This window comes from Rhamphochromis sp. 'chilingali' (genome assembly GCF_963969265.1).
Source record: "Rhamphochromis sp. 'chilingali' genome assembly, chromosome: 3".
NCBI classification, from domain to species: Eukaryota; Metazoa; Chordata; class Actinopteri; order Cichliformes; family Cichlidae; genus Rhamphochromis; species Rhamphochromis sp. 'chilingali'.
The window spans coordinates 31169504-31196830 of record NC_137931.1 but is presented as its reverse complement, the minus strand read 5'-3'; the positions used below and the strand labels follow the sequence as shown (position 1 = coordinate 31196830).

The window sequence follows — 27327 nt, the reverse complement described above, 5'->3', positions numbered from 1 at the left end:
TTGTGCATGGTTTGAAACTGGATTTAGGTTTGATTAAAGAGAAGTGTAACGTGAAATTAATCAGAATAACCTAAAAAGCTACAGTTTAACCAAGTAGCATGATCGTAAGACTTACCTGACATTAAGAAGTGCAGCGTAGGCCTCACTGCCAGCTAAGACATAACTAATTCCAATTGAAATGCTGGAGAAAGACAGTAATAGAAAAAGACAGAAAAGGGGAAAAACAGAGATACAGGCAGAGGAAAGCAGGGAAGGAAAAGGAGAGAAAGAGAGGCGCTTAGGTATTAAGTAGTGATCAGTCATCCTCTACAGTCTTAGTGACAAGCACTCCTCCGTTGTATTAAACATTAGGTTGTTACTGCATCATAGCGCCCGAGGCAATGAAGAGATTTAATTTTATATAAGTTTCTTGTTTACCATGCAGTGCCTTGATCCTCCACAACTTTTCGATTTTATATTTTCTCCAAACAAAAAAAGGTGCCTTCGGGGGCTACTTAAAGCAAATGTTTTGGTTGTATATTTTACATGTACTTTGAACATCACACACCCACATCAAGCCAGAAATCTGCTTGCAAAATGCTGTACCATCACGAAGAAGCCGGATGTTGCTAAACATTAGAAGTGAGTGTCTTTACAGTACGTTTCAATCCCACGTGAATGACAAGACAGGTTTTTGGAGCTCAACATCTGTTCCATTCCTTATAAGTCTAAGCTCCTGTAATCTCTCAACAGTTGGTTGTTGAGACTGCAAATCTATTAGTGGTTTCTCCAGACAGCTAAATGTTATTTTGGAGCGCGGCGTTACGCCCACTCTTTCATATCTCCCCGCTTTCAAATCTTGAAAGGAAATGCCAACAAATTTAGGAAGTTTTATGCAGCCTAGTCCTCTCATCTACAGCAGTTTAAACCATATTTTTGAACATAAGAAAAAAAAAAAAAACTTGCCAGAGTTGAAAAGCATAGAACAGAGAAGCAGTGATGTCAATGTTGCAGCGAGAGATTTCAAAGTCAAGATATAACATGTGGACTTAAAAAGGCAAAATACAAAGAAAAACAACGTTTACTTCTATCATTCTGAATACGTGAACATTTCTGCTAACCTGTGGTGCCACAGTAATACAGTTGTATACACATGAAAACACAACATCCACACAACATAAGTCAAAAACATATGAAATCACACAACTTGCGCAGCACAAATGTCCTCATCAACCTCTGGTATGAGGTTAGACCAAAAAGTTTCCCCCTTAAAACGAAAAATGTTTGCTCAATATAAATTTGGCCAACTTCTCCCCTTCAAACCCTCTGATCCTCTACCTCTGGACAAGATCCAGCCTTATAAAAGACTCTGGGATAAAGTTGGGATTCCTCAGATCCAATCACTTGCAACTGCACATGTGAAATACAGACTAGATCTTCTAAACTGTGTCCAAAACGGGGGGCCTTCATTTGGGGTAGATGGTAACATTTGTGCTCGTTTACTGGGAGAACACTGGTTTCTAAACTCATGTCCACACAAACTCTTACACAAGCTATGAACAGTCATGGAAATTATGATGCAACCAGGTCTGAACTCGTACAGGAACAATTGTTCAGGAGATGCACACGAATGGTATGAAATATATTTCTCTAATATCTTTCTCATTTGCACATTCCTGTTACCAGTCATATCTTTTATCACATCCAAAACACAATGATCTGATTAAGGCCTGGTGCCTGAGCAGGAGGGTAAAGGATTTCTGAGACACCATCACTAGCCTGGGTTGTTAACATGCGGCAGGGTGAGTCCATGGAGTCATACTGTTGATGCCAAATATAGAGGCTAGCATATGAATATGTCAACCCAATTTTGATGTGAGCAGTGTAGCCTCATATTAGGCCTACAAAACATATTTGTGAGAAACATTTTTTCTTAAAAAAAAAAATAAAAAAAAAATACAATATTTCCTTATTCATTTACATCAGTATTTTTAAGCTTTCTTTAGGTTAAAAGACATGATAATATAATGTTAAAAATGTGACATATGGCTACAATGAATAAAGGTTATTACTGTGTTAACTTTTTCAAAGCTTCCAGACAAAATCAGATATCTACTAAACTGAAAATGTTGGTCGCTCCTCCTTTTATGATGTTAGTTTGCAAAATAAACAATGAAAATGCTAAAGATCCACAAAAAGCACCCAACCAATCTGATATTTTCACAAGTAAAAGTCCTGTTTCTGTAAATAGAGTCTGGTGGAGTGTAATCATTTCACTTTCTTGATGGAAAGCGCAGTCCAACAGCAGATAATGAGATGAAAATGTTTTAAGCATAGTATATACTCAAACTGATACGGATTTCTTTAGGTTGCCAATATCTATTCGGCTGTGACAGCGTTCACAGCAGTACATGTGTTTAGTTTCTATGCTAGTCGTGCACTTGTCTGCTTGGGGATGTTGCTTAGTTCTGTCTACTGCAAGTAAAACACAGACTGTGGACAGTAACATTGCAACCCACTTAAAATGAAATATACCCAGCTACAGTATGTGAGCATTCAAAAAAAGGTTAGAAGAAATATGTGGTTCCTGAAAAACTCCAGAGGCATTATCTTAGTTCTCTAGTTATTTAGTAATTTTTGACATCTCATGTGTTGTTTTCATTGAAGAAAAAAAATGGATGTCTGTATTTGTCTATCACCTTCCACTACCTCAAATTCCTTTTTTTGTTTTGATTGACAGGGGTCTATCTGCTTCAGTGTGCTGTGCAGTGTGAGATGCTTACACTTGGTTGTAAGGTGTGCTTATCTGAGTGACCCTTCTGTCAGAGCCAACCGACCTGGCTGTTCTCCTCTACCAATACAGTGATTCTCTCCACAGAACATCAGCGAGATCACCGTTTTCCTCCAGTGTTTGCCATGAACGGTAACTCCAGCTCCTGACCTGTATCTGGATGATTTTATGTACGTCGGCCACACGATTGGCTGTTTGTATAGTGTTTCTAATAATATTTTAATAAAACGTCTGGCCTTTGGTAAAGCATTTTAAAATGACAAAGATTCTGCAGACTGTGTACTTCCCCTTAAACTCACAAAAATGTAAAGGAGATTTGGTAGAGGTTCAGTAAGGCAGATATTTCACACATTTTATCTTTACGACTTGGCTATATAATCCACTCATTAGTCTGCATGTGTGGGTGTGTACGGATCTCTGGGGGAGACAAGAGAGAAGTTTGAGAGTTTCATCCTTAAATTCCAGTTTTATAAAGTCAAAAAAAGTACATGGGTACATGAAATTAATAAAGCGCAAACACATTTCATCAAGCAATTTGTGTTAGATTACTTATATGTACTCATACATTCTGTGTGCATAAGGTGCCCTGCATGGCTGTGCCAAAATGCACATTTTACAGCAGCTCTACCGTGTAGGGCAGTACATAAAGAGCGAGGGGCGCCAAGGGTAAAAGATGCAGGTCGTGTGTTGTGTGTGCGTTAGCGGGGCTGAGCCTCTGCATTGATCGACCACTAAGCCTCCTTGAACACAATGAGGGAACTATCGATTGTCCAGGTGTTTCAGAGCTGTTCACACACTGATAACAAGACCTTCCACCGACGATGTTAAATGCCCTGTGCCCCTCCTCTGTGCCCATAAGGACACACACATGGACACACAAATCTGTCAATGGTGCAAACAAATAATTCAAACCTAAACTGATTAACAGCACACTGGTGTATTTCTGTTAAGAATAAAAAAAAGAAAAACAATGCAGGATACAACAGGATGGACAAGTCAAAGTACTTACACTGGCAACATTTGGTCATTACTTTAATTGAAGACACTTATTTGGAGGGTGATGCATCAGTGTTTTTCCTCAAATTAAAAATAAATAAATATTAGCAAAAAGAATGACTTTTCTAGACCATTACTTCCACAGACTGACCCAGACAGATCATTCGTTTTGAGCCAGAGGAGAAATTGATAAGGAACAGAAATTTCCATTAGGGAAATCAAACATTACATTCCCATTATTTTTGCAGGAAATATACTGTGTGTTTTTCTACAATATGCATATAATTAAAATTAATGGTCAGTATTTTTGCGTCAGCTGTGATTGTGCTTTGCTTTCATGCATAATCAGGAGATTTCGACCTCAGCCAGCCACAGCAGCTTCCATGTTTAAGCATTTCAATGCAAAGTTTCATTTACCAGCTGTCACATTTAAATTAAGGACAGACAACTGAAAACAGGTTACTTAAAAAAGTTGGTGGACTGCAGATGGTGCAGCAGTGATCATATTTTATCACTATTTGGCTCAGGCTTGTAACTCAATATTTCAAGACTATGCAGCAGAAGCCAGTGATATAAAGTCTGAACCTCAAGGACAGTTTTTACACAAGTCTGCTGTGCTCGCTCAGTTAAGAGTAGTTGTGCTGGTGCAGGACACTGAAATGAAATTACTCGACAATATCACTGTGTAACAACGCCCGAAGGGGGAAAACCAAAAAACAATGGCCAAATATGATATTAGGATTTATTCTAATGTGACTTTTAAAGGGACGGGTGTGAAAAACAAGTTATGAAGCCTGTTCTAGGAAAACTCAGCGTTGTGTCACTAATCTGAAAGAGTAACTATAAAAAAACAAAACAAAACCTTGAAAACATTCATGAACCTAGCAACTATGAGACTACAAAAAAAATAATAAAATAAAAATCCATAATGCACCTTTACAGAACAGTCTTACTAGACTTGGAAAGTAACCTACTGCATGTGTGGGGCTGTGATAATGTTTATAATTCACAGGAAAAACAATTGTGTAGTTTCTCCTTCTTTGGACCCATCACAACACAACACTTTGGGTTTTTCCATTGAGTTGGATCTTAAATGAATGTCTACAAACTACAGCAGACTGTGGAATGCTACTCCACCACCCCAACCGCTTCATTTCTTATGTCATTTCCTACAAATGGGTAGTTCAGAGATAAGTGCACACACCTCGAGTAAAAACAAAACAAAACAAAACAAACAAAAAAACAGACGATGGAAGGCTTCCTTACATTTGTAGAAAAATGCCCCTCTTATACCTTGCACTTTGTGCAGCATCTTTCACTCATTACAGTAAGAGTGTGTGAGTCAACAATATAAGGATCTGGTGATATTCCCAATTCTTATAGAAGTATTATATAATACTTTTGCCATTTCCAGGATTTTTTAGAAATGAGTTACATTTTTAGAAAGAACTTACTTTCATAATTGTGACATGTACACATTAGGGGGCCGTAATGACTGGGTGGTTTTTACCCGAGGAAAGCATATTTGGTTATTTTCAAGTTTTTATTAATCTAATAAATAACTTATTTACAAAATAAGTTATTTCAGAAGCTTGCTTGGCAGCATTAAGTTTTCATGGGAAACTCTGAACAAGCTATGCACTCTTGGTATGTGTAGTTTATCCCAGATGCTGACAGGCACTCTAAGCACTGTCATACTCCATGGTCAGTTTCTCAGTGAATGAGAAGAATCCGAACTACTAGTAACTTTAGCCTCCTCCACAGATTCAAACCAACTTGAATAAAAGTTCCCATGGCTTCAGACTTCTGCCATTCCACATGTACTGAGGTCCTTATCTCCCAAGGGACATTGAGTGCTTTGGAAGTGGGTTTATACCCTCACCCTGACCTGTGCTATCTCAAGAGAGTTCCAAGCCACGGCTTGAGGTAGGCTTGGGGTAGGCATGGCGGACCTAGCCTGGTGACCCTTACTGAATACATGCCCTGGCTGGAATCCCTTACCAATTGTTCCAGAGGTTGTAATGGTGCCACTATACTATTCAGCTTCTTAAAATCAGAAGGAGCATAAGAAAACAAACACCACAGGCTGAAGAAACAGCTGGAGCAGTCTAAGAGTGATCAGCCCTTCAAAAAGGAAAGAAAAGGAAACTAAACTAAAACAAAAAATGCTTACAGCTCATTAACAAAGGTTGAACTTATTCTCCATCACATGTAGAGCGAAGTGCTGCAAAACACTGAATTCAACCACATTCCGCCCACACTCAGTGGTACTTAATGTGTGACTGGTAAATGATGCAACTTTAAGAACCTGCAAAGATCATTGCCATGGTAACTTACAATTGGAAGAGGAGAATGCAGTTAAAAGCATGGCTCATGGGGCGGGAGAGGAAGATTCGCCCAAGCAGATGAAGGTTCGGCTGCAGACTGCCGGCTTGGTCATGCAGAGCTGCTCCATCCGGCTGTAGTAAACCTGTATCTAAAAGACACAGACAAATGCAGGAGGCAATCAATTCACCGAACCTCAAACTGCTACAGTAAAAAAAAAAAAAAGCTGCCAAATGTTCAGCTTAGCACATCATTTCCAAAGAAAGTAGACTCGTGGCCCTTTTATCACAGGTTATAGCCTCAATGTAGACATGAATGATAGTTTCCCCTCTCAGATTTTCATTTTTCATGTTATTTGCACTTTTTCAAGCCTCCTGAAGGTGAATAGCACTAAAGAACATATCCAGGAATTTTAAACATAAAAATAATCCATCCATCCATCAGTTTTCTTATCCAATTCAGTCACAACTAAGCTAGAGCCTATTCTAGCTGTCATAGGGCAGACAGGAGAACACACCCTATATAGGTTACCAATGTATCAGAGGGTTAACACAGGGACAGACAACCATTCACACTCACATTCACACCTACAATCACCAATTAATCTAACAAGCGTGTCTTTGGCCTCTGAGACGAAGCAGGAGTACCCAGACAAAACCCACACACAACACAACAAGAGAGTTTAAGGTCACGAACCCCCACAGAATCTTTTCATTGTTTTCATGATAACCCCCAAGAGACAAAAAATGAGTGAAGACAACATATCAAAAGAAGGGTGTTTAAAAAGTTCTTTGGAGGCTTGACGGTCCTTACTACAGCCCATCACTTTTTTAATATTCTGTTTCAACTACCGATTATGCTATGCATTGTTCTTTTGAAGCTTATTTCAGCTTCCTTAAAGTGCTGACTTGAACACTGAGCTTGAAGAATGCTGCAGCTATTGCCATAGATTCTGCTCTTCAAGTAACCCACAGTCTTTGTTGCTGCTGTTCTGGGTTTGAACTCACATGCATGTTGCAAGGACAGATGATAATAACTTTGATGAAAGTGGACCTGGCAGAGTGTACATTATTAAATGTGACAGTTAAAACCAGCATGTTAAATTAATGGCAAACATGCCTGTTAAATGAATAGCAATGCAGAAGTCCATTAAGTAAGAGTAGGGCACTGAAACACAAACACAACAGCATCACTATACAAAAAAAAAAAAAAAAAAAAATTCCAAACCAGAACCAAGCAACTGCATAGCATTAACATGCAGCTTTCATGGTGAAGAGGAATTTTTGTCTGATTTGATAATGACGGCTGGTTTATACTGGGACACATCAAATTTTAAAAACAAATCTCCTTTGACTGTTTTTTTTAAGCTTGTTAACCGTTTTACTGATGCATAAATGTATAAGGTGCATTTCAATGCTGTAGCTGGCCAAGACAAGGCTAACATCCATTTGCAGGTTAACAACAATCTATATACATATACAGAATACATTATGTAAATATGTCCAACACGCCACTTTTCTGTTTTTTATTTGCAAATAGGGCTGCCACGATTAGTCGACCAGTCTCGATTACGTCGATTATCAAAATCGTTGACGAGTAATTTAATAGTCGATGCGTTGTTTGAAGCTTTGCAAGATCACAAAAGACGCAGGAATAAGTAGTAGGATTTTAAGAGTGTAATAACAGACTGAAACAGAAGATGGCAGCACTGCATATACAAGGATGCCAGCTGCCGTTAAACCCCGAAGAAGAAGAAGAAGCTGGGTCCAGTGTTGCCAACTTAGCGACTTTGTCGCTATATTTAGCGAGTTTTCAGACGTGAAAAAAGACGTGAAAGCGTGTATCGCTTTTACTCTCAACAAGCAGCGGGTGCTGTAACGCAGTCAGTTCTTTTACTCTTTTACTCTTATGCTGTTTTGTGGATCACAAGGTTTAAAACTACTTATAAACTGTTAAATTATAATATTATTTTATGCCATGTTATACCCCTAATTAAAGATTGTGAATTATTATGTAGTTTTAGTTTGCAGTATTCTCCTGAATTAGAAGAAGCTGATAACTATTGCATTAGTTAAACTGATTTGCATTACATTAGACTGCTGATTTATTGTGGATGAATGATATTGTTTTATGATGTTATAAGAAACACTGTTTGCAGAAAGTCATTGCCTTATTTGTCTGATTAGAAGAGAACAGAGCATGCTGGAGTTTTCTGCCCCATCTCAGCAGGAGCAGATAAACGGGGAGCCAAGGTCGTAGCTTAGAAAGAGAGAAAAGCATGTGAATGTTTAGGCTTTTATGATAAGGTGGGGGCACCAGAGGCTATAAGAGTTTGATTAATGCTCCACCATTTTGAGATCTGAGGCTGTCTGCATACAGTGTCCATCTCCCACGCGTGTGACTATTAAAATCATCGTTTGACTTAACCCGGCCGGACCAGTGTTGTTATTGTGGTTTTTTTCTCTTGTCTCCATCCCCAATATTTGAACTCGTAACAGCTTGGGTTACGGTGGAGTTACACACAAAGTAAAGGAGCAGGGTTGGAATTGTGACATTAAAATAAAACAATAATTGCTAAAAGAAATTTAATTTGTAGTTCTAAATAAACTCTAAATGCATTTAGGATGTTTTTTACTCACTTTATGTCTCTTCCACGATGTTATTTCTCTCTCCAACAACATAGGTTACAATTAGATTAGCATGACCAATTATGCAAATTAGGCGATGACGTCATTTAGCGACTTCAAGGACAACCAATAGCGATTTTCCTTACTGAAGAGTTGGCAACACTGGCTGGGTCCCAGAATTCATAGCGCAGCCCAGCTCAGTTTCCAACAAAGGTGGCAGCTAGTTAGTTTTAATATTACTCTTATTATTCTTTCCGGGTCACAAAATAAACGTTTAACATATTTTCAGGCGAGAATGTAGCTGTGTAAACCTCAAATACCTGCTCAGTTTATCAGGACACCACATATTTTCAAAAGCGCTCCGACGTTTTCGGGGACGTCTGTTACCCACCAGCTCGATAGCAAGCCGGGGGCAAGGCTCACTAGAGCCTGTGAGAACGCTGGACTCCCGGCAAATCGTTTTCAAACCCACCGCCGTCTTTCGCTGCTCAGGTTAAACACATATAAGTCACTTAGATAACTTAAAAATGTTATTGTTTGGCTTTTTTCAGTATTTTATTTGTTCCTGAGTAAATCAGTTCGGTGAGATTAAAGTTATAGTTTTCACACAGCTGAATAAACGTCCAGCAGACAACTGACTATCAGAAGTGTGAGATGCTCGAGAGTATATACTCCGGTGTCCTGTTATATTTTAGATAGCAAGGAGCAGACGGCTGAGTTTATTAAACTTCACCAAAATAATCTGCAAATTTCATTAAAATTTAATAAACTATCATCTTGTCTTTATTTTTAGTTAGCACAGACCTTAAACACTTAAAGCTGTAAGCTAATGATAGTTATATAAGAGCAGATGCTGCTGGTGCAATAAGCTGTACGTTTTACATCCAATGGATGCATGATCTGATTAGTCGACTAATCGCAAAAATAATCTGTGACTAGTCATCTATCAAAATAATCGTTTGTGGCAGCCCTATTTGCAAATAATCCATAAACTGCAGAAGGCATAATTCAGAGACCCAATAGATCTTTCAATTACTGAGAGCCACATCCTGAGTATGTACTTGAACTTTTTCTAAATCATGGTTTATGTATTGACGTTTCCTTTTTATCTCCACAATTTAGGTATACTGACGAGTTTATCTATGACTCTACTCACGCAGTACTTAGAGAGGTCAGTCATACATTTAAGTCAAGGTAAAGCTAGATACTAAAGATATTATACAGATGATATATGTAAATGTAGTAATGCTTGTGATATCTACAGCTCCTCTCAGAGTATTCCAAGCAGCACTGGAGAGGAATGTGATTAATTGCAAGAGATCTTTAGTAAACAAACCCAAGCAATGAATGCAGAGAATTTATGAGAAATGTGTTTATTTCTATACATGTATGTGTAAACATGCAGCACAAGCATCAATTTAGAAATGCAAAAAGAAAGCTTTGAAAAGCAACCTTGAATATGCCTTATCAATAATCAAAAAATAATTATAGTTCAAAGAATTAAGCAGCAGGTTCTCACTAATGCATAGTGACACCAAGCATCATTTTATGATGCGCAGGGTAGTATGTTACTGAATTTGGCAGTATAAAACCAAAGTAAGTCAGAATTTGGGGGTAGACAGAGCAGGGAGTGGTATTTTGAAAAACATCACAATTTAGGTTAAAATACACCTTTCACATGTAAAAAGGCAAATTTCTCCCATCTCTAGCAAGTGCTTCCTTATTTTCCATTACCACAGCCTCACAAAGCCAAGATCAAGGCTTTAACTTGTTTTTAGAAATTTTTTAAAGAGTAGACATTAAGCAATATTTCTGTGCACAATATCACACAAATACCACAAATAATGTATTTGTGTGATGGTTTAAAACCATCACACAAATACATTGTTGAACCATTTGCAAATTAGTACATTTGCAGTGGTCTTGAATTAACAGGCAAGCATTTAGCAGAAGTTTTACTATCAAACAACTACAGTGCAGATCAGAAAACACAGAATTCTTAGTAAATTATGATTATATTCCTGAAAAACTGGCTTGCAAATTAGTGTTAGTGTCATCGCTAATATTTAAAAATGATTCCTCTACTTTAGGTTATAACAAATTAGGCTTCATAAATTAGCACACATGCATATCTCCTGTTTAACACCAGTTTAATTAGTATTCCTGAATGTAATTAGTGATCTGAAAAATTTAGTCAACAGAATAATATAATTCAAATCTGTCCTGCCCCAATGTATTAGTTTAAGTCCATTTAAAACACTGGGAAAAATTCCTATGGAAAAAATCAGTAACTGCCTCCCACATGAGCCGCTCAGAAACAGAATGTTTTTTTTCTTTTTGTACAACAACTTGAGCACAGCTATTAAAGCCTGCAAAATGTGACCTTCATATTATAAGAAATGTTCTAGTTACAGGCCCTCAAAGTACATAGCAGTGGGTTGAAATTTGGCACTTTTTAAGTAGACTTCTTTTTTCTTTTTTTATAACTGGTAACATCTTGAGTACAAAAGATACACGTGAAATTTTCAAAGTTGAAAAACACATTTAGAGTCTAAACTCTGCAGAAAAATCTATTTTACACCCACTCCAAATGTTACAATCTAAAGCTAAAAGCTCTCTTTTCCCCCCAGAACATCTTTTTCTATAACTAAGTTTGAGCATAAATGTCATGGGGCATTTCAAAGTTTTAATAGCAAAATATATTTAAAAAATATACACAAAAATATATACACACACGCAAACACGCACTTTGTTATAGTATACGAAATGTCTCATTTTTAGCTACATTTTGATGGAAGAATCGTGTTCCAGGTTTGGTTCCTTTAGCAACAAAATTACTTCTAAAGAATTTAAGTTTGTATAACGGGCTTCTCACCTGCTTCTGCATTTTCACTGTCATCATCTTCTTCCTCAGTATGAACTGGATCCTCCACACCCACCTGATCCATGACTATACACTCTGCAACACCTGTCTATGATTACCACAGAAAGTAGAGTCATTTAGCTTTCCACTTGACCAAAACGAAACCAGAAAATGATGAATAAGTAAGGTAAGCTTTAATACACTTCTTCGTTTGACATGCAGGGAAAGTATCAGGGTAAAGATTTGTGTTTAAAAAAAAGTTCTAAATCCATGCTCTGTATCATGTTTCTGTATCAAGTTTTCATTCCCTTAATCCCTAATCCTTCCTAAAGGCTCCAGCTATATTCCGTGTCTTTGATTATTATTAGTGCAGAATGAAGCTTCTAGCTTCTTGCCAGTTAAGTACTTTTGGACAGCAAAACATAAAATGTAGGCACTACACAGGTTTAATTCAGTTACTGACCTTTAAGGATTCCAGCTGCATCACCTGACATTTCTGAAGAAGCTCCACAAACAGGTAGATCAGCAAGGCCTGCATGGGAAAGAATACGGAAAATACATGTAGGTTTTGTGGTTGAAATGGTTGTGGTCGTTTCATGAACTATAAAACAATAAAATCAGAGGTTGTGTATTACTTACCTGGACAAAGAAGCCAACAATAAAGGAGAACAGGAAAGGCACCAGTCCAGCATGGGCTATCGTTACTGGAAGACCTGCAAATTAAAACGAGGTGAAACTATTTCTGAATTTCATTCCCATCTAAGCTTACCAGAAGATATGTGCTAGACAATGTCTGACTCTTTGTCAGCATATCCACCTGCCTGTCTATCACCATCTCGGCTCGTTTTTCGCTCTCTCAGACACTCCTTTGTACTCTGGCTCAAACTTCCCATAAAATTTAATGGATGGTGCTGATTTCAATATGAGATTTAAGTGACTGAACAAGTATTAACTTGGAAGGGCTCCACCTTTGTGGAACTACATGAAGACCCTGCTGAAAACAAAGTACTTAAATGTAATGTTCCATGTAATTTCCACCTCTACAAAAATCTCTCTGGTGTTAACTACACTTCATAAACCACACTTAAATTTGCACTGCCAATGACAGCCAGGAGATGGACAGCGCTTTAATTATGCTTCAAGTTATATTAGAAAAGTCCATCCAGTAGAAAGAAAAAATACAGCTCTCTAAAGTTTCGACCACTGTGTCAGCCAAGTCACAATACTCCAGTGCAGTAAACTTTTAATAAATCCTTCTGTGAAGAGTCGGGTTTATTTTGAGACTGTGTGTGAAGGATCTTGTTTCTACTATTCAGTAAATTCTCAGAGCAGTTTGTAGTGTTGTTCATCTCATACTGAAATGTACGATATTCCTTCTTTTGTCTCATCCAGAACTCTGGTTGTTTTAAACGCTGCCTCTGAATTTGTCTTGTTTTTCCAATAGTTTTTTTTGCTTGCCACCAAATTACCTTCAGTCTCAACATTAAGTATTAAGTCACTTGACTTACTGTTCTGACTCATCATCCAATTCCAAGTGTCCTCAAGAAATGTGTATTCTGAATCCCTGCAGATTTTTTTTTGCACAAGGATTCAGTATGTCAAACAGGAGCAGCAGGGAAGGATAACATGGAAACAACTATGTACGTAAAAGTATGTAAAATTTTGCTTTTGAGGTGTTCATCTGCCCTGATAAGAGTTCACTTGAACATTTACTTTGTCATTCAGAGCGTTATTCTCACTCCGAATAGTGATTTAAGTTTCAGCGTTTTGTTTCATAAAAACCTCCCGCTGAGATTGGCTCTACATGTGTTCCATAAGCAGAAATGAGTGCATCTCACAAAGAGCTTACTGAAGATGTCAACTCATTAACCTACTCTATGTGCATCAAAGCAAGTGTTAATTCATCTAAAAACAAATATGGTCAAGTGCTGAGCCAACATAATAAACCCAAGGCTGATGACTCAGAAAAACCAGCAAACAAACAGAGAAGAACAGGCTTTAACCTTAATTTCCGAAGTAGACCTTTCAGAAGAGGAAGAACAACTACTCACTGTCCAACCATTTTTAGTACAGAAACAAACAAGCGCACACACAGAAAAAACAAAACCATAATAGCTAAAGTGCTATTGTTGCTGCGGACTATACACCCTAGCCCAAGATGTTAACCTCCAGGGCCCTGTTTCAGGAAGCCGGTTTAGAAAACTCAGAGTGAAAAACGATACGCAGGGTTGAGTAACCCCGAACTGTCCAACTCGGAATATTCGGTTTCAGAAAGGCTGATAACAATTAGTTCAATCAACGCGGAGTTGCGTCAACCCCAAGTGAAGCGCGCGGACGAGGATACATAAAGCCCTGATAAGCGGAGCACAGATTAAGCGAGTCACCATGGAGACGGAGGGAAAGAAGGCGCGGTCAATGTATTTCACAGCGCTTGAGGCCGAAATTCTGATGGCAGCATATGCCGATAACATGCAAATTCCGCGGAAAAAAGTAACACAGCGACAGCTGCAAAAGAAAGGGAGCATGCATGGCAAAACATAGCCGACAGAGTCAATGCGTGAGTGTTAATTTAAACATTGATCGAGGGATTTCCACCCATTTAACACGTTATTTTATCATATGTTATTTTATTTGTTATTTTATACATTTTATTTTGTGACGTGATGTGAGCCAAACGTTCCTGGCAGCAAGTAAAAATGAAATATAAAAATATAGTCCAAACAGGTAAGGTGTAATTGTATTATGAGCCATAGTGCTTGGTCTGTTTGTCCGATGTAAATCAATTGCAGTTAGAGGCTACATTAATTTTCTTTCTGTAAGCACTTATTGAAATTATCTGAGCACATTACAAGTACATATTTGCTTACTCTGTATGCTCAAATGTGACCCGTTATAGCCAACAGAAAAAAAGCGGAGGCCCGAAAAACAGGTGGGGGTCCTCCACCACTCACAGAGGCTGAGCAGTTGGCCCTCAGCCAAAACAGTGGGCGCCCTGTGGCTGAAGGCATCTCTGCGGGGACATCCTCTGAGTCAATAACCCCGCAAGACACAAGTGCCTACATAGGGGGTAAATTCAAAATAATACATGATGTGCATACATCCTTTCTTCACAGTCACCTTTGCAGTGCTACTCATTCATTTGATAAACTCTTTACCATAATGAATTATTTTGTAGTGAAGTTATTTTCCTACTGATTTTGCCTTCCCTCAGTCTTGGTTGTCTTTGAGAGCATAATGACAATGAAGTGTAAGGTGATTGGTATGTTTGTTAATTGCCATTTGGTCCCTTGTAAGTTATAAGTGACCTGTATAAACCTCATATTCTATCAGTTGATGGTGGTGGTGTACTGCATCTGGTGCAGCCTCCTGTTGAGCCAGACCAACATGCAGTTGTGAGTAATACTCCACAGATTATATGAGTTTACAGTAGAACAGCAATGTTGTTTATTTCTTTACTACAGGAAAATAATGAAGAAACATTGACAGCTGTTACAGAGGAGGAAGCAACAGAGACACTTTATGAGGTTTACATCTTTTAATACTTTGTGTACAGGAAACACAGGCGACCAATAAAGCCAGTTGAACAAAAAATCTGTTTATTCTTCTTTCAACATGTTGAGGTGATGGGTCAAAAGAAATGATTGTGACATATGGTGTCTCTGACTGCTCTTCCATCTTGTATGTCCGTGGGAGGGTCAGGATGTTCATGGTTTGGATCACTGCTGATGTTTGGTTCAGAAGGACAGTGTTCTCCTCTAATTGTGGCAATGTTGTGAAGAATCACACATGCCACAATAATGTCACATGCCCTTTCTGGGGTGACCCTGAGTCTTTGCAGGCACTGGAACCGGGCCTTAAGCATTCCGATAGTCATTTCAATTCTGGCTCTTGTCCTGCAATGAGCCAGATTATATCGCTGCTGTGGGCCCGGTTCAGGGTCAGGGTAAGGGGTAAGCAAATAGGGTAAACATGGATACCCCCTATCACCAAGCAAGTAGCCAGTGAACTCTCCTAAGACAGAAGGATACACTTCAGTTCAAATGTCCCTGAAGCAATTGGTCTTTATATATTTTAAAGTATTCTCAACTCACCATGTCCAAATTTAGTGCTCAGTGTACATTCACGGAATATTTGTGAGTCATGGACAGAGCCTGGCCACTTGGCTTCCACATTTGTGATAATGTTGGCAGCATCATATATGATCTTCACAGTGCAGAGAACACAAATTAGCATCCATTACTATAATGGAATAATTTGTTAGTTTGAAATGCTACAGGGAACTATGTACCTGTACATTAATGCTGTGGAAAGACTTCCTGTTCACATAGTCTCCTTCATTTACTGAAGGAGCAATGATTGGAATGTGAGTGCCATCTGTACAGCCAATCACGCCTGGGAACCGTGAAAATAAATGTAAAATTTAAGTAGTAGTTCAAGTATCACCACATCATAAATTAAGTTTTGGTCATCCTGATACCTGCAATTTTGTGGCATCCCTCTTTGATGAATCTTGTGGGTCTATGACCGGGGAACACCACAAACGTGTACAGGAGACGTTTCAGTGCAACTGTAACATTCCTGACTGCCCGACAGACGGTAGCCTTGGAAACGTGCTCAGCGTCACCAATATTATATAGAAAGCTCCCGTTTGCAAAAAACCGAAGTGCAATACAAATAATATGTACAGAACTGAGAGGATGTCCGCGATGTGTCACATGCGTAATATATGGCCTGAGGATGTTATCCAAATAACTTATAGATTGTGCTGAGAAACGGTGACGTTCACACAGAAAATCATCAGGAAATGATAAAATGTCCAAACGCGCTCTAATCACTCTCTCCCGGGGGAGAGCTCTGCGGAGAATTTGGGCTTCACGATCTACTGGCTCTTCAAGGACGGGGCACGCCATGTCCGACACTTCCTACTGTCAGGTTTCCGACAAAGGGGCGGAGACAGTCAGGGTTAGTTGTAGTAAACCTGCTAGGGGGCAGGTTAGCTTCACGGAGTGTGTCGTCATAGTAACTCACTGAGGCTTCATCTGAACTCGCTTTGTGAAACCGAAAACCCAGAGTTTTCGTTAACTCAGGGTATACTTACTCAGTTTTTCCACTAAACCGGCTTCCTGAAACAGGGCCCAGGACAGACTGACGTGTGTTTGCTTATCAGACGTTTTACTTGATGTTGTAAAAACTGTGATTCATGCACCTCAAGAAAAAAAAAGCTGTGAATATGTGAATACTCACCTAAGATTCCAGTTCCCAGTATTGTTGCAATGGTCAAAAAGTCTGGGAAGACAGAAAGTGATTATTTGAGTGATTATTATTATGATTATTTCTTGTTCTACTTGTAGGAACAAAATGTTTGACTTGAACATACAAAATAACACCGAGGTTCACAGAAAGACAAAATTAAATATATTGCAAATACCAACTGAGTTGGGTGAAACAAATCAGGAGGAATGTCTGCAACAGCCTTAAGCTGAGAACGCATGGTCAAAGGTGGCCTCTTCCTGCCCAGGCCACACCCTCCAGGGTAGCATTACTTGCTGCAGCTTCGGTTCATAAACAGCTTTTGCCCTGTTTGGTGGATGTCTTCGAAGTGCAACCCAAACAACACACATTTGGTACAGAAACTATGCCATCTTACAAAAAGTAGTGCATGCAAGGATCAGCTGCTATAGGGCCAAAACTTACTAAATATAACAGTGTTCAACACACACCATGAAACTGAACACAGCCAGGACCTTCTTTACTTTCATTCATTAGATTGGGGTGGGGGAACTCCAGGCCTCAAGGGCCGGTGTCCTGCAGGTTTTAGACGTGTTCTTGATCCAACATAGCTGATTTAAATGGCTTCAAGTTCTCCAGAGGCCTGTTAATGAACCAATCATTTGATTCAGGTGTGTTGATGCAGGATGATACCTAAAACCTGCAGGACACCGGCCCTTGAGGCCTGGAGTTCCCCACCCTTGGATTTGATGGAGCTGACTCAACACTAAAGGTTATATAAGAGACAGCAAAACTAGGGCTGCACGATTTTGCATAAAATGAGAATCACGATTTTTTGGCTTAGAATTGAGATCACGATTCTCTTTTCCAGTATAAACATTTATTGCACTTATTAACTGCACATCAACTTCGTAACAGTTGAGACTGAACATAAAAACAATAAATAAACATAAAAACAACAAATGTCTCACATTTTGTCGTTGCCGCAAAATGTTGTACTGCTTGAAATTCCGTCTCCACCGTTGCTCGACACTGCGTGTATAGAGCAGGTAGTGCAACAATAGAAAAATAGTTGCGGGACGGCACTGTGTAGCGTTTGTCTAGGGTGTTGATCATTTTCCTAAATCCCTCGTTTTGCAGTGTTGATGGGAGCCATATCTTTGGTCAGGTGATAAATAATAGCCTCCGCAATTTCTTTGTGCCTGCGGAAGTTCGACGTGTATAGGGAAGCGCTGTATAAGGTTCCCGTTATTGATGTTTGGGTGGTTGTCCGGGACGGATTTTCTCCTGTCACTTTCTCGTCATCCCTGACGTGCTCTCCGTTGTTTTTCCTGCTAATTTTAGCATCACACGGCACAGCTTCTGTATCACGTGGTATAAGGCTCCGCCCTTGTCATTTGTTGAGCAGGAAGAGTGAGCGCTTGTTTTCATGCAGATTACGTCCCGGATCAAAATGCGGTACAATCGTCGTCGTCTTTTTTTTTTTTTTTTTTTTTTTTTAATCGTTGTCATTTGGAAATGAGATCGCACATAAGTATGAATCGAGATCGCAATTTTCTAACGATTAATCGTGCAGCCCTAAGCAAAACCATACGATATTTTTTTAGATTTGACATGACAAAGAAGTAGGGGTTCTACTTATATATCCCCAAAACTTACATTACAGAGTCTTCAATATTTGTCGAGCACCTCTCAATTAACAGTTTCGATTTATATATATATATATATATATATATATATATATATATATATATATATATTAGTGCCTTCCCACTCTACAGCTATTTTTAAGGCTAAATTAAATTGACAAATCACACTGACTCACATTATCATTTCCTAAGCATACGGATACTGAATAGAAAAGCAGATGAACGCATTGAGTGTATGGTCTAGCATAAAAGACAAAGAAATAAACCAGGCAGCACAAATTCAAATAACTGAAGCACCCTTCCTGATATCTCAGCAGAGCTTTCACTGTAACTCCACTGTGCAATTGGCCTTTTCAGTGCAATCACAGCTGTGGAAGGAACTACATTTTTCAGAGCTGCACACATCATCTCCGAGCTCACTCGGGCTCACATAAACAACCCGTTCTATGTAACCGCTATCACTCTGAGATTTAAATTCAGGATTACAGTGAATAACCCCAAACGATCCTTCACACTGTCTCCATCAAGCAGCAGATATCACAGATATCAATGTACACTAAAATGTTAAACAGCAAAATGAAGCTGTTAGCATTTTCCATAATTATAATGTACCACTAACTCAAATGAATGGTCCTGGTCAGTGTTATGGAGTTTGCAATCTTTATGTTTGGGAAGCGCAGTTTTTGCTTATTGGGAATAATATTAGTATCAATTGGTATTAATTAGCAATTAATACTGCTGCACTTTCATGTTGGTATCTCTGCACAATCTGCAACATGGATAAGGACATTTTTAGGTGAGGACAACTTTGCACTCTTTGAAATTAATGTGCACACAAGAAGCCACAACATCACATGAGAAGAGAGAACAGAAAGAGGGTAACTCTGCTGGCCAAATAAGGAGGGAGGACCAGGGAAAATAACAGTAAAGGACCATGAAATGTTATGCCTTTATGCAGTGCAAGCTCCATCTGATCCACTTTTAGTCACTACTCACTGTAGTCAACCAAGCTCTCCTGCGGGTATAGTCTACATTTTGTCTCATCATGCTTAAAGTGTGTGTGTGTGTTGAGGGGGGGAACTCCTAGGTACTTCTTTTTCACTAGTCACAAAAATAGTTTTGTTTTGGGACCACATAGTATGTATTTTGGTGGGCGGGTAATTCTACGTTTACTAGAGCAGGGGGGTGTTCAAACCTGGCTACAGAGAAAATCACTCAGCCATACGATTTGTCACACATCACCACCATGAGGGAATGAGACTGTCTCAGATTCATTCTTCACTGCATAACGGTTAGTCCAAACTAAGGTCTGACCAATACCGGGACTGTGGAAAGAACTCAAACAGTGGAACAGTGTCAGTAGAACCAGTGTACTCCATACACCACACAGTAGCAGGATTTATTTAGCATATGGCCACACCCACCTTATATAAAACTGTATATATATATCAAACACTGTATTTAAAAGAGAGAGAAAAAAGCTACAGGCCACTATGTCGACATCTGAATTTTTATAATTATGTGAACTACTTTTAGTATTTGAATTACTTTTTTTTGACTCTGTACACAACCAGTTGATTTTAAATCAAACAATAAACATGTGATTGAAATGCACCATCTCAGCTTTAACTCACAGGGTTTAACAAAAGTGTTGCATTCACTTTTTCTAAATCACAGCCATTTGTATACATAATTCTCCGTTTTCAAAGACTCAAAAGCAACTGGACAATTGACTCAGGTGAGGCCTTCACCTCTGGAATACATTGAGCACATAAAAGATCTGGATTTGATTACTTGTTGCCACATCAACAATACAGACACTCTTAAAAAAAGAAATCCAATGGCCAACTTAGCAACACCAAAAGGCCTGAAAGACCAAGGAAGAAAATTGAAGTTGATGATGGCATATTTTATTCTTTGGTTAAAAAAATAACAAACAAATAAATAAACCTTCACAGCATCTAGCAAAGTCAAGAGCACTCTCAAGGAGGTAAACGTGTCAATGCCAAAGTCTACAATCAAGACGTGTTCTCATGAATATAACCACAGAGGTTTTACAGCACTGTGATTACACTCAAGAACCGAACGGTCATCTAAAGAAATTCTTTGAATAGCTGCAACCAAAGTTAAGAGTGATGGGAGGAGAAACGCATTGAGAAGGGGAAGAACAGCTCTTGATCAAAAACACACCACATTATCTGAAGGTGGAGATGGACATGGCTATGCATGGCTGCCAGTGGATCCAGTGGAACAAGATCACTAGTGTTTATTGATAATGTGACTGCTGATATAGAAAGTAAGACTAATTGTGATGTGAACAAGGCCATACTCTCTGCTCAGATTCAGCCAAATGCAGAACTCATCAGACAGTTTCACATACAAGGTATATGAAGGCATAATTTAAAAAACTGTGCCGCTGTCCAAATATTTATGGACCCAACAGTAACCCTAACCCAGTTTAGTTTTAGTAGCTCAAACTATACTTCAAAAACAACACCTGAAGCCTTACCATCACATAAAAGCTTTTACATTTGTGCTACATATTACCAGAGAGTAGTCAGAAAGCTATGAAACCTTTTTGGGTAATTACAATAAACACCATCAACCAGCCTCGCCAACCACAAGCTGATGGTTGTATTGACGAGGCAGGTCATTTTTCTGTCGAATTCAGATCCATCACTTGGACTCTAAGGACCTCCCATCATCACTAGAAATAGGCTGTCATTTTCAATCAGCCTGGTCGTTTTTTACGATTCTCTTATCAGTCCTCTTCTGTACTCTTTCAATGCCGTCCAAAGATGAGTGAGGCACATATGGTGACGGTAATCAGACATGTCATGAAAATCTTTCATATTGTCTGTGTTCTCACAGCTGGGCAGGCATGTAATATAACAACTCAATAACTCATTTTAGACAGATATAGACTGTAACCGCAGGAAAGGAACATGGAACTTGGACAAAGTGACCCTAATATTCATAAATAGCACTTTGATTTGGATGCTTCATTTTTGATTGACCCCTGTCTTTATTCATGCAAACAGTTTGACACTTCTTACTCACAAAATACAAACAAACAACTTTCTTTATATAGAAAGTGCATGGAAAAAACTTTGCCACAGTGACACTGGCAAAAAGAGAAAGCTTAGAGAAAAGTACAGCGGTGGGAGGCTTTAATAAGCTATAATACGTGACATGTCTCGCGATGTGGACATGAACCTAACCTCTGAACGTTGATGACTTAGGACTTAACCTAACCTTAAAGATTCCCTCAAGACAATATTTGAAGATATATGAAAGACCTGCTTCGAATGATAATTTGTGTGTGATGAGGTTTTCAATGCAATTTAATAATAACATAATAAGAAATTCAAAAATGACATTTACACCTTGTTTTTAAAAAAAAAACAAAAAAACCCCCAGAATGTATGAATATGTTCAAAAATATCATTGCAGATGTTTAGGGTGTCGACAAGCTGTCTCATACATCACATAAAGTCAATTTTTGATATTTTTTGCAAAGGAGCCATTATGGAAAAGATATATATAAATCTTATAAAGTTTGTATCTGTCTTGTGTGAAACTTGTATGAAAAGCATACAAGAGTGAAAACAGATATAAGATCCCTTGAAAAATTATATAATGAAACTTGTATGTTTTGGATACTTACTAAAACAATATATGAAAGTAATGAGAAAGTGGCCACTTTCATGAGTAAATCATATAAGTTTTTACTATTTCTTTTCCATATGGGAGGCATCGGGTTCCCAAAGCTCCCTGGTCTATGATGCTTGCTGGACTCAAACTGGCTTCCAGTCATGATGTCAGAAAATCAAATTTTGATTTTAGGAGAAACTTTCCACTTTCAGTAGAAGAATTTTAAAACAGCATCAATTATTTGTACGGGTAAGATCAAATATCAACAGGGCTACCAGCTCTCAGACTTTTGGTGTGAGTCTCTGTCAAATAAAAGAGAAAAATCTTGCCCAATATAGGATAGGAAGAAAAAAAAAACACATACAGAGTGGAAATGATGGAGTTTGTGTAGCCTGACAAAGGCAAAGGAACCCTCACTAACATCACACAATACCCTATATTGAGTTTTGATTCAGTCAATTTGAAATGGTCACATAAATGCAAAATTTGCTCAAAACATTATCCATTTGTGTTTAAATTTGTGAATTTCATAAACACAGTTTTGCCTTCAAATGTAATCCCTGTTTTGCCAAAATGATAATACCTGCCATAGTATCAATAGGATTTATATAAGCATATAAGTACACCACCAGCAACTTAATTGTCAAACATAACTGAAATTCAAATGTAACCACTAAATCTGAGATGTCTGCCTCTGTCATCTTAATTCAGGAAGAAGTAGGCAATTTTACCCTGGATACACAAAAATATGTATTTTTCCCCTGTAATGTTTATTACATATATTTTTGTTGTTTCAATTCAATGCAGTTAGATCTATCTATCTATCTATCTATCTATCTATCTATCTATCTATCTATCTATCTATCTATCTATCTATCTATCTATCTATCTATCTATCTATCTTCACATCATCTAGTAGAGATGGGGTGAAAGGGGGATTTTAAAATTCCCCACTTGCCCTGCGGGTGGTCTTTATCCTCCCCCAGAGTGCTGGGAGCTTGAGGGTTCTACACAGTATCTTTGCTGTTCCTAGACCTGTGCTCTACATTTCTGGCGCTTCTTATGTTCCTTCTTCCCAATGTTGCTACAACTCAGTAAATCTATCAGTATGGCTGTCTTCCTCTGCTTGTCCACTACTATGTTCGGTTGGTTTACCATCCCTAGTTTGTCCAGCCGTCCCACACGATCTTAGTTTGGTCATTCGCAACCACCCTAGGGGGCAAATCCCATTTTGACCTCGGGACCTCCATGCCATACTCGCACAGATGTTCCTGTAGACCAGGGGTCCCCAATCCCAGTCCACGAGGGCCGGTGTCCCTGCAGGTTTTAGATCTCACCCTGGGTCAACACACCTGAATCACATGATTAGTTCATTACCAGGCCTCTGGAGAACTTCAAGACATGTTGAGACGGTAATTTATCCATTTAAATCAGCTGTGATGGATCAAGGACACATCTAAAACGTGCAGGGACACCGGCCCTAGTGGACTGGGATTGGGGACCCGTGCTGTAGACTATGCCAGCTACTTTGTTATGGTGTTCCATATATGCCCTGCCTGCTAGCATCTTGTTCCTGATGAAGGCTCTTAGGGTCCTGTTAATCTTGTATAATTCTAGGCCTTCATGTGTGAGAATTTAGTCATAGCTGAGTCATAGCTGTCTTTTGCTCAATCCAGGGAGCGCACAGGTTGGTCAGTCTCCTCTTAAAGTCTTGACACGAGCGTTCTATCTACCAGGAGCTGGTGTTTCTGCCAATTCCTTTCTGTGCCCTGCTCATGTTATGAGCCATGTGCCTGTTAATCTTAGCTCCTATGATATCTGACAGGTGTGGTGCTGAAGCGGGTTATTGACCACGAGGTGGATGCGACTAATCCATTCTAGGGATCCTTGGGGATCAGGACTGTCTGGCATTTGGTTAACCATTCTGGTTGCATCTCATCCATTAGCAGCTGGTTCATATGTGCTGCCAGACACGTATGCCTTCTTGTTGTACTAGCCCACTTCTCAGCACTGTGTCCTGATTCCTTCCTGAAGTGGACCTTGTTAATCTGGGCAACACTGACTGCTGAATTTACAGGGTAATAGCTTTGGTGGTTACAGTCTGATGGTCACTGGAAAAACAAGCTTGTCAACATTGGAGGCCATCTCAATGCAGAGAAATATTGAGATAATATTCTCCAACCAGTGGCAATCCCATATGTCCACAGTCTAGGCGTGCTGTTCATGCCAGGGTGACCAAATCAACCACATTGGCTGACTTGAGACAAATGCTGGGTGACTAATGAGACGCCATCCCACAGCAGTGTGGGCCCAAGCAGGTAGCCACCACAAGGAGGAGGTGGCAAGCTGCTATGGCTGTATATGGTTCTTCCACATACTACTGAGGCCCCTGTTTGTTTAATGAATGATGGGTTAAATTGTCAGTATATGTTGTTTCTGGAGACTTTCATCATCTAATTGAATAAAGGACACCAAACACGCGTCCACAGCAGAATAAAGTGCTTGGAATTGGCAGAGAAGATTTGGCCAATTTGTAATGGTCACAACCCACATACTCAACACTGCTGCTTCACTGATAGGAAGTGGTGACAGCCTGTAGACCAGTGGCGGCTGGCCCATAGGGGGCGCTCGGGCTCCGCCCCCCCAAATGTGGAGGAGTAAAAATATATATTTTTAAAAAATTCATCAATGATAGTTTTACTATGTGTGTGCCCATATACAGCCAGGCGTATTTTAACATTTTCACCAGCTGACTCATTAAAGTTCAACCAACAAACGGTGTTTTTCTTCTTCTGGGGCGCTCGTCAAAGCGCCCTTGATATGCAGCGAAATAGCCTATCATTAAATGGTTGCCAGGGGAAAATAATAAATATTTGACCTATCAGCGTCGCTGAATTAAATGGTTTGGGGGCGCTTAAAATTGCGCCCCTGCAGAAAACGCGCGAAGATTTGCTGTTCTAGAATTTTACCTCAGTCAGTAGCCTAAGTGAGCTATAAGGTCAGAGAGAGACGATGGCAGCGGTATTGTTAACGGTTGAGGCACAGCCTCCCCCAAATTCGGTTAGATCGCTTCTAACCTACCCTTTTGCCAGAAGGACAATGGCAGAAAAACTGCAAGTTAAAGAGTTGGGACCTGACAAGCCCGAAATTCAACTAACCCAGGCAACGAAGGAGAAGTCAAAAGCATACAACAGGACTTTTTGTCGGAGTTGGTTCCAGCGCAAGTCGTGGCTGACAGGCTGTGGAACAGCTAATGCACTTTTTTGTTTCCCGTGCATACTGTTCAAAAGTGACAAGTGTGATTTGACGTGGACACAATCTGGACAAACCGACTTAAAGCACCTCTCCGAACGAATCAAGAAACATGAAAGCTCACGAGTTCATATGGTTTTCAATAGTTATTTTTCATTCATTCAAAAAAAAAAAAAAAAATCTGTTCATGTTCATTTTTACAAATCTATACAAATGGCCAGAATATGGTTGTTCATTTTAAATTTAAATTAAAATTGTGTTGTTTGATGTACTCATTAAATGGGTCATTTTAGTCGAAATTGCCCCCCCTGAGATTTTTTTCAGGAGCCGCCACTGCTGTAGACCAACACTAAACTTTCACTGCAGTGCAAAATTTTACTGGTTGGGAATATTAAATATCCTGTCAGACACTGTAGTGTGGAGTGTGGCTTCATTTTTCTTGCGTAGAAATATGACTCTATAGCATATATTTCCATGAAACTTCTCTCACATAACTTGCTACTTAGTACTTCAAATTTAATTTGAAGTAGTAAGTAAATATATATATAAACATATATTTCCTTTGTTAAATGCATGCCGAAGTGAAATGTAAAGCGTTGTAAAACACAAGGTTTTGCAAAGCTAGGTATGTATGTTTACTGCCTTATGAACAGGAATTATTTTTTAATTTTTCTAGTGGAAACAGCGTCCTCCCCGTGCCTGTCCTTCGGGGCGTTTATCCGCCTCCTCCACCCCCTCTGTAACATGAATGGAGGCTCGGCTCTTCAAATGTGTTTATATGATAAATTTATTCGGCTGCGACAAACCAAACGTCGCCTAAAACAGGGATGCGGCACATTTTCCATGATTTTCTGAGCGGACTTGTGTAGCCTGTGTTCGGTGTTTGACTCTAAACGTCGTGGTGTGTGTCGGTACTCACAGCACTGCAGATAAATAAACCGCAACTTCCAGTGTCTGTCCTGGTTTTTCCGCGTTATTTTGATGGACAGAGTGCTGAGACTGTTGTCAGGGATGGGACAGGGGCTCGTTTGGTTTCTTATCTCCACTGAATCGGTCGCCATCATTTTTACTACCCTATCTCTGTCCCCCCCAATCTCCTCTCTCACTCTCTCTCCTCCTCTCCCTCCCTTCTCTCGCAGCGCGCGAACACGCGTTGTCGTCGGGATGCTGCGCGCGCTCGATGGTCTTTCTTTCTGTTTGGAGCATGATCCACCCAAAGGACGTTTGAGTCAAAGCTAGCTCAAAACAGGTATGGTGAATAATATAATGAGCATTTAAAGAGGAAGCAGCCTGCAAAAGACAGATTTAATGTGATAAAAGAGGAGATGGGAGCACACAGACAGAAGCAGCGCTTTTATACAATATTTTATACAATATTTCAGAAAATACTGCTGAGGCATGATGTGGGATGATTCAGTAGATGTGACAAAATTACTTGAAAGAGTGCTGGCATTTAACATGATATTGATAAAGACAAATTGGTAATAAATATTGTGTATGTACAATGGCTAAAAAAGCATTGATGTCCATGTACTGATTTCTATTTGAAGCAGAGATTTATGGGAAACAAAAGGGTAGTTTGTGCATTTAGATGGGATGAGGAGCTCGATAATTTTGTTCATTCAGTAATGCGGCTCCTCCACATCAAAAGGAACCAGATGAGATCGTTTGGGCATCTGGCTTAGGCTACGTCCACACTTACATGTGTATCTTGGGACATAACGTAGCTTTTTCTATGCATTTTGGCCTTTTGTCTTTAAGGAGATGGACAAACTGAGCCTTCAGAAAAGCCCTGTTAGGGTGAAGATTTGCAGAAAAGGAAAACAGAGGTTTTGTCTTGTAAGGTGGGCATCTTTATCAAATTTTTTGACATCAGAATGTGCTGTGTGTTATTGTTTGTGAGCTTTTGATTGGCCAGCATTTCTTCCTGGTGTTGTAACAACTCCTGTTGCTTTAGCATGC

At 39.3% G+C, this 27327-nt stretch overlaps 1 protein-coding gene across 1 annotated transcript in view; it reads right to left on the bottom strand.

Annotated features, from left to right (window-relative positions):
* The window catches only part of LOC308393361 (uncharacterized protein), a 92164-nt gene extending 65716 nt beyond the window's left edge, over positions 1-26448 (bottom strand). Inside the window, exons 1-7 of the mRNA XM_080877063.1 lie at positions 26285-26448; positions 16826-16867; positions 12221-12294; positions 12045-12113; positions 11594-11690; positions 6104-6242; positions 116-181 (exon numbers count right to left, since the gene is read on the bottom strand). Of these exons, the coding sequence (XP_080733189.1) occupies positions 116-181; positions 6104-6242; positions 11594-11690; positions 12045-12113; positions 12221-12294; positions 16826-16867; positions 26285-26429 (632 nt within the window). The 5' untranslated portion in view covers positions 26430-26448. The remainder of the gene's footprint in view (positions 1-115; positions 182-6103; positions 6243-11593; positions 11691-12044; positions 12114-12220; positions 12295-16825; positions 16868-26284) is intronic.
* Positions 26449-27327: the final 879 nt, after the last annotated feature.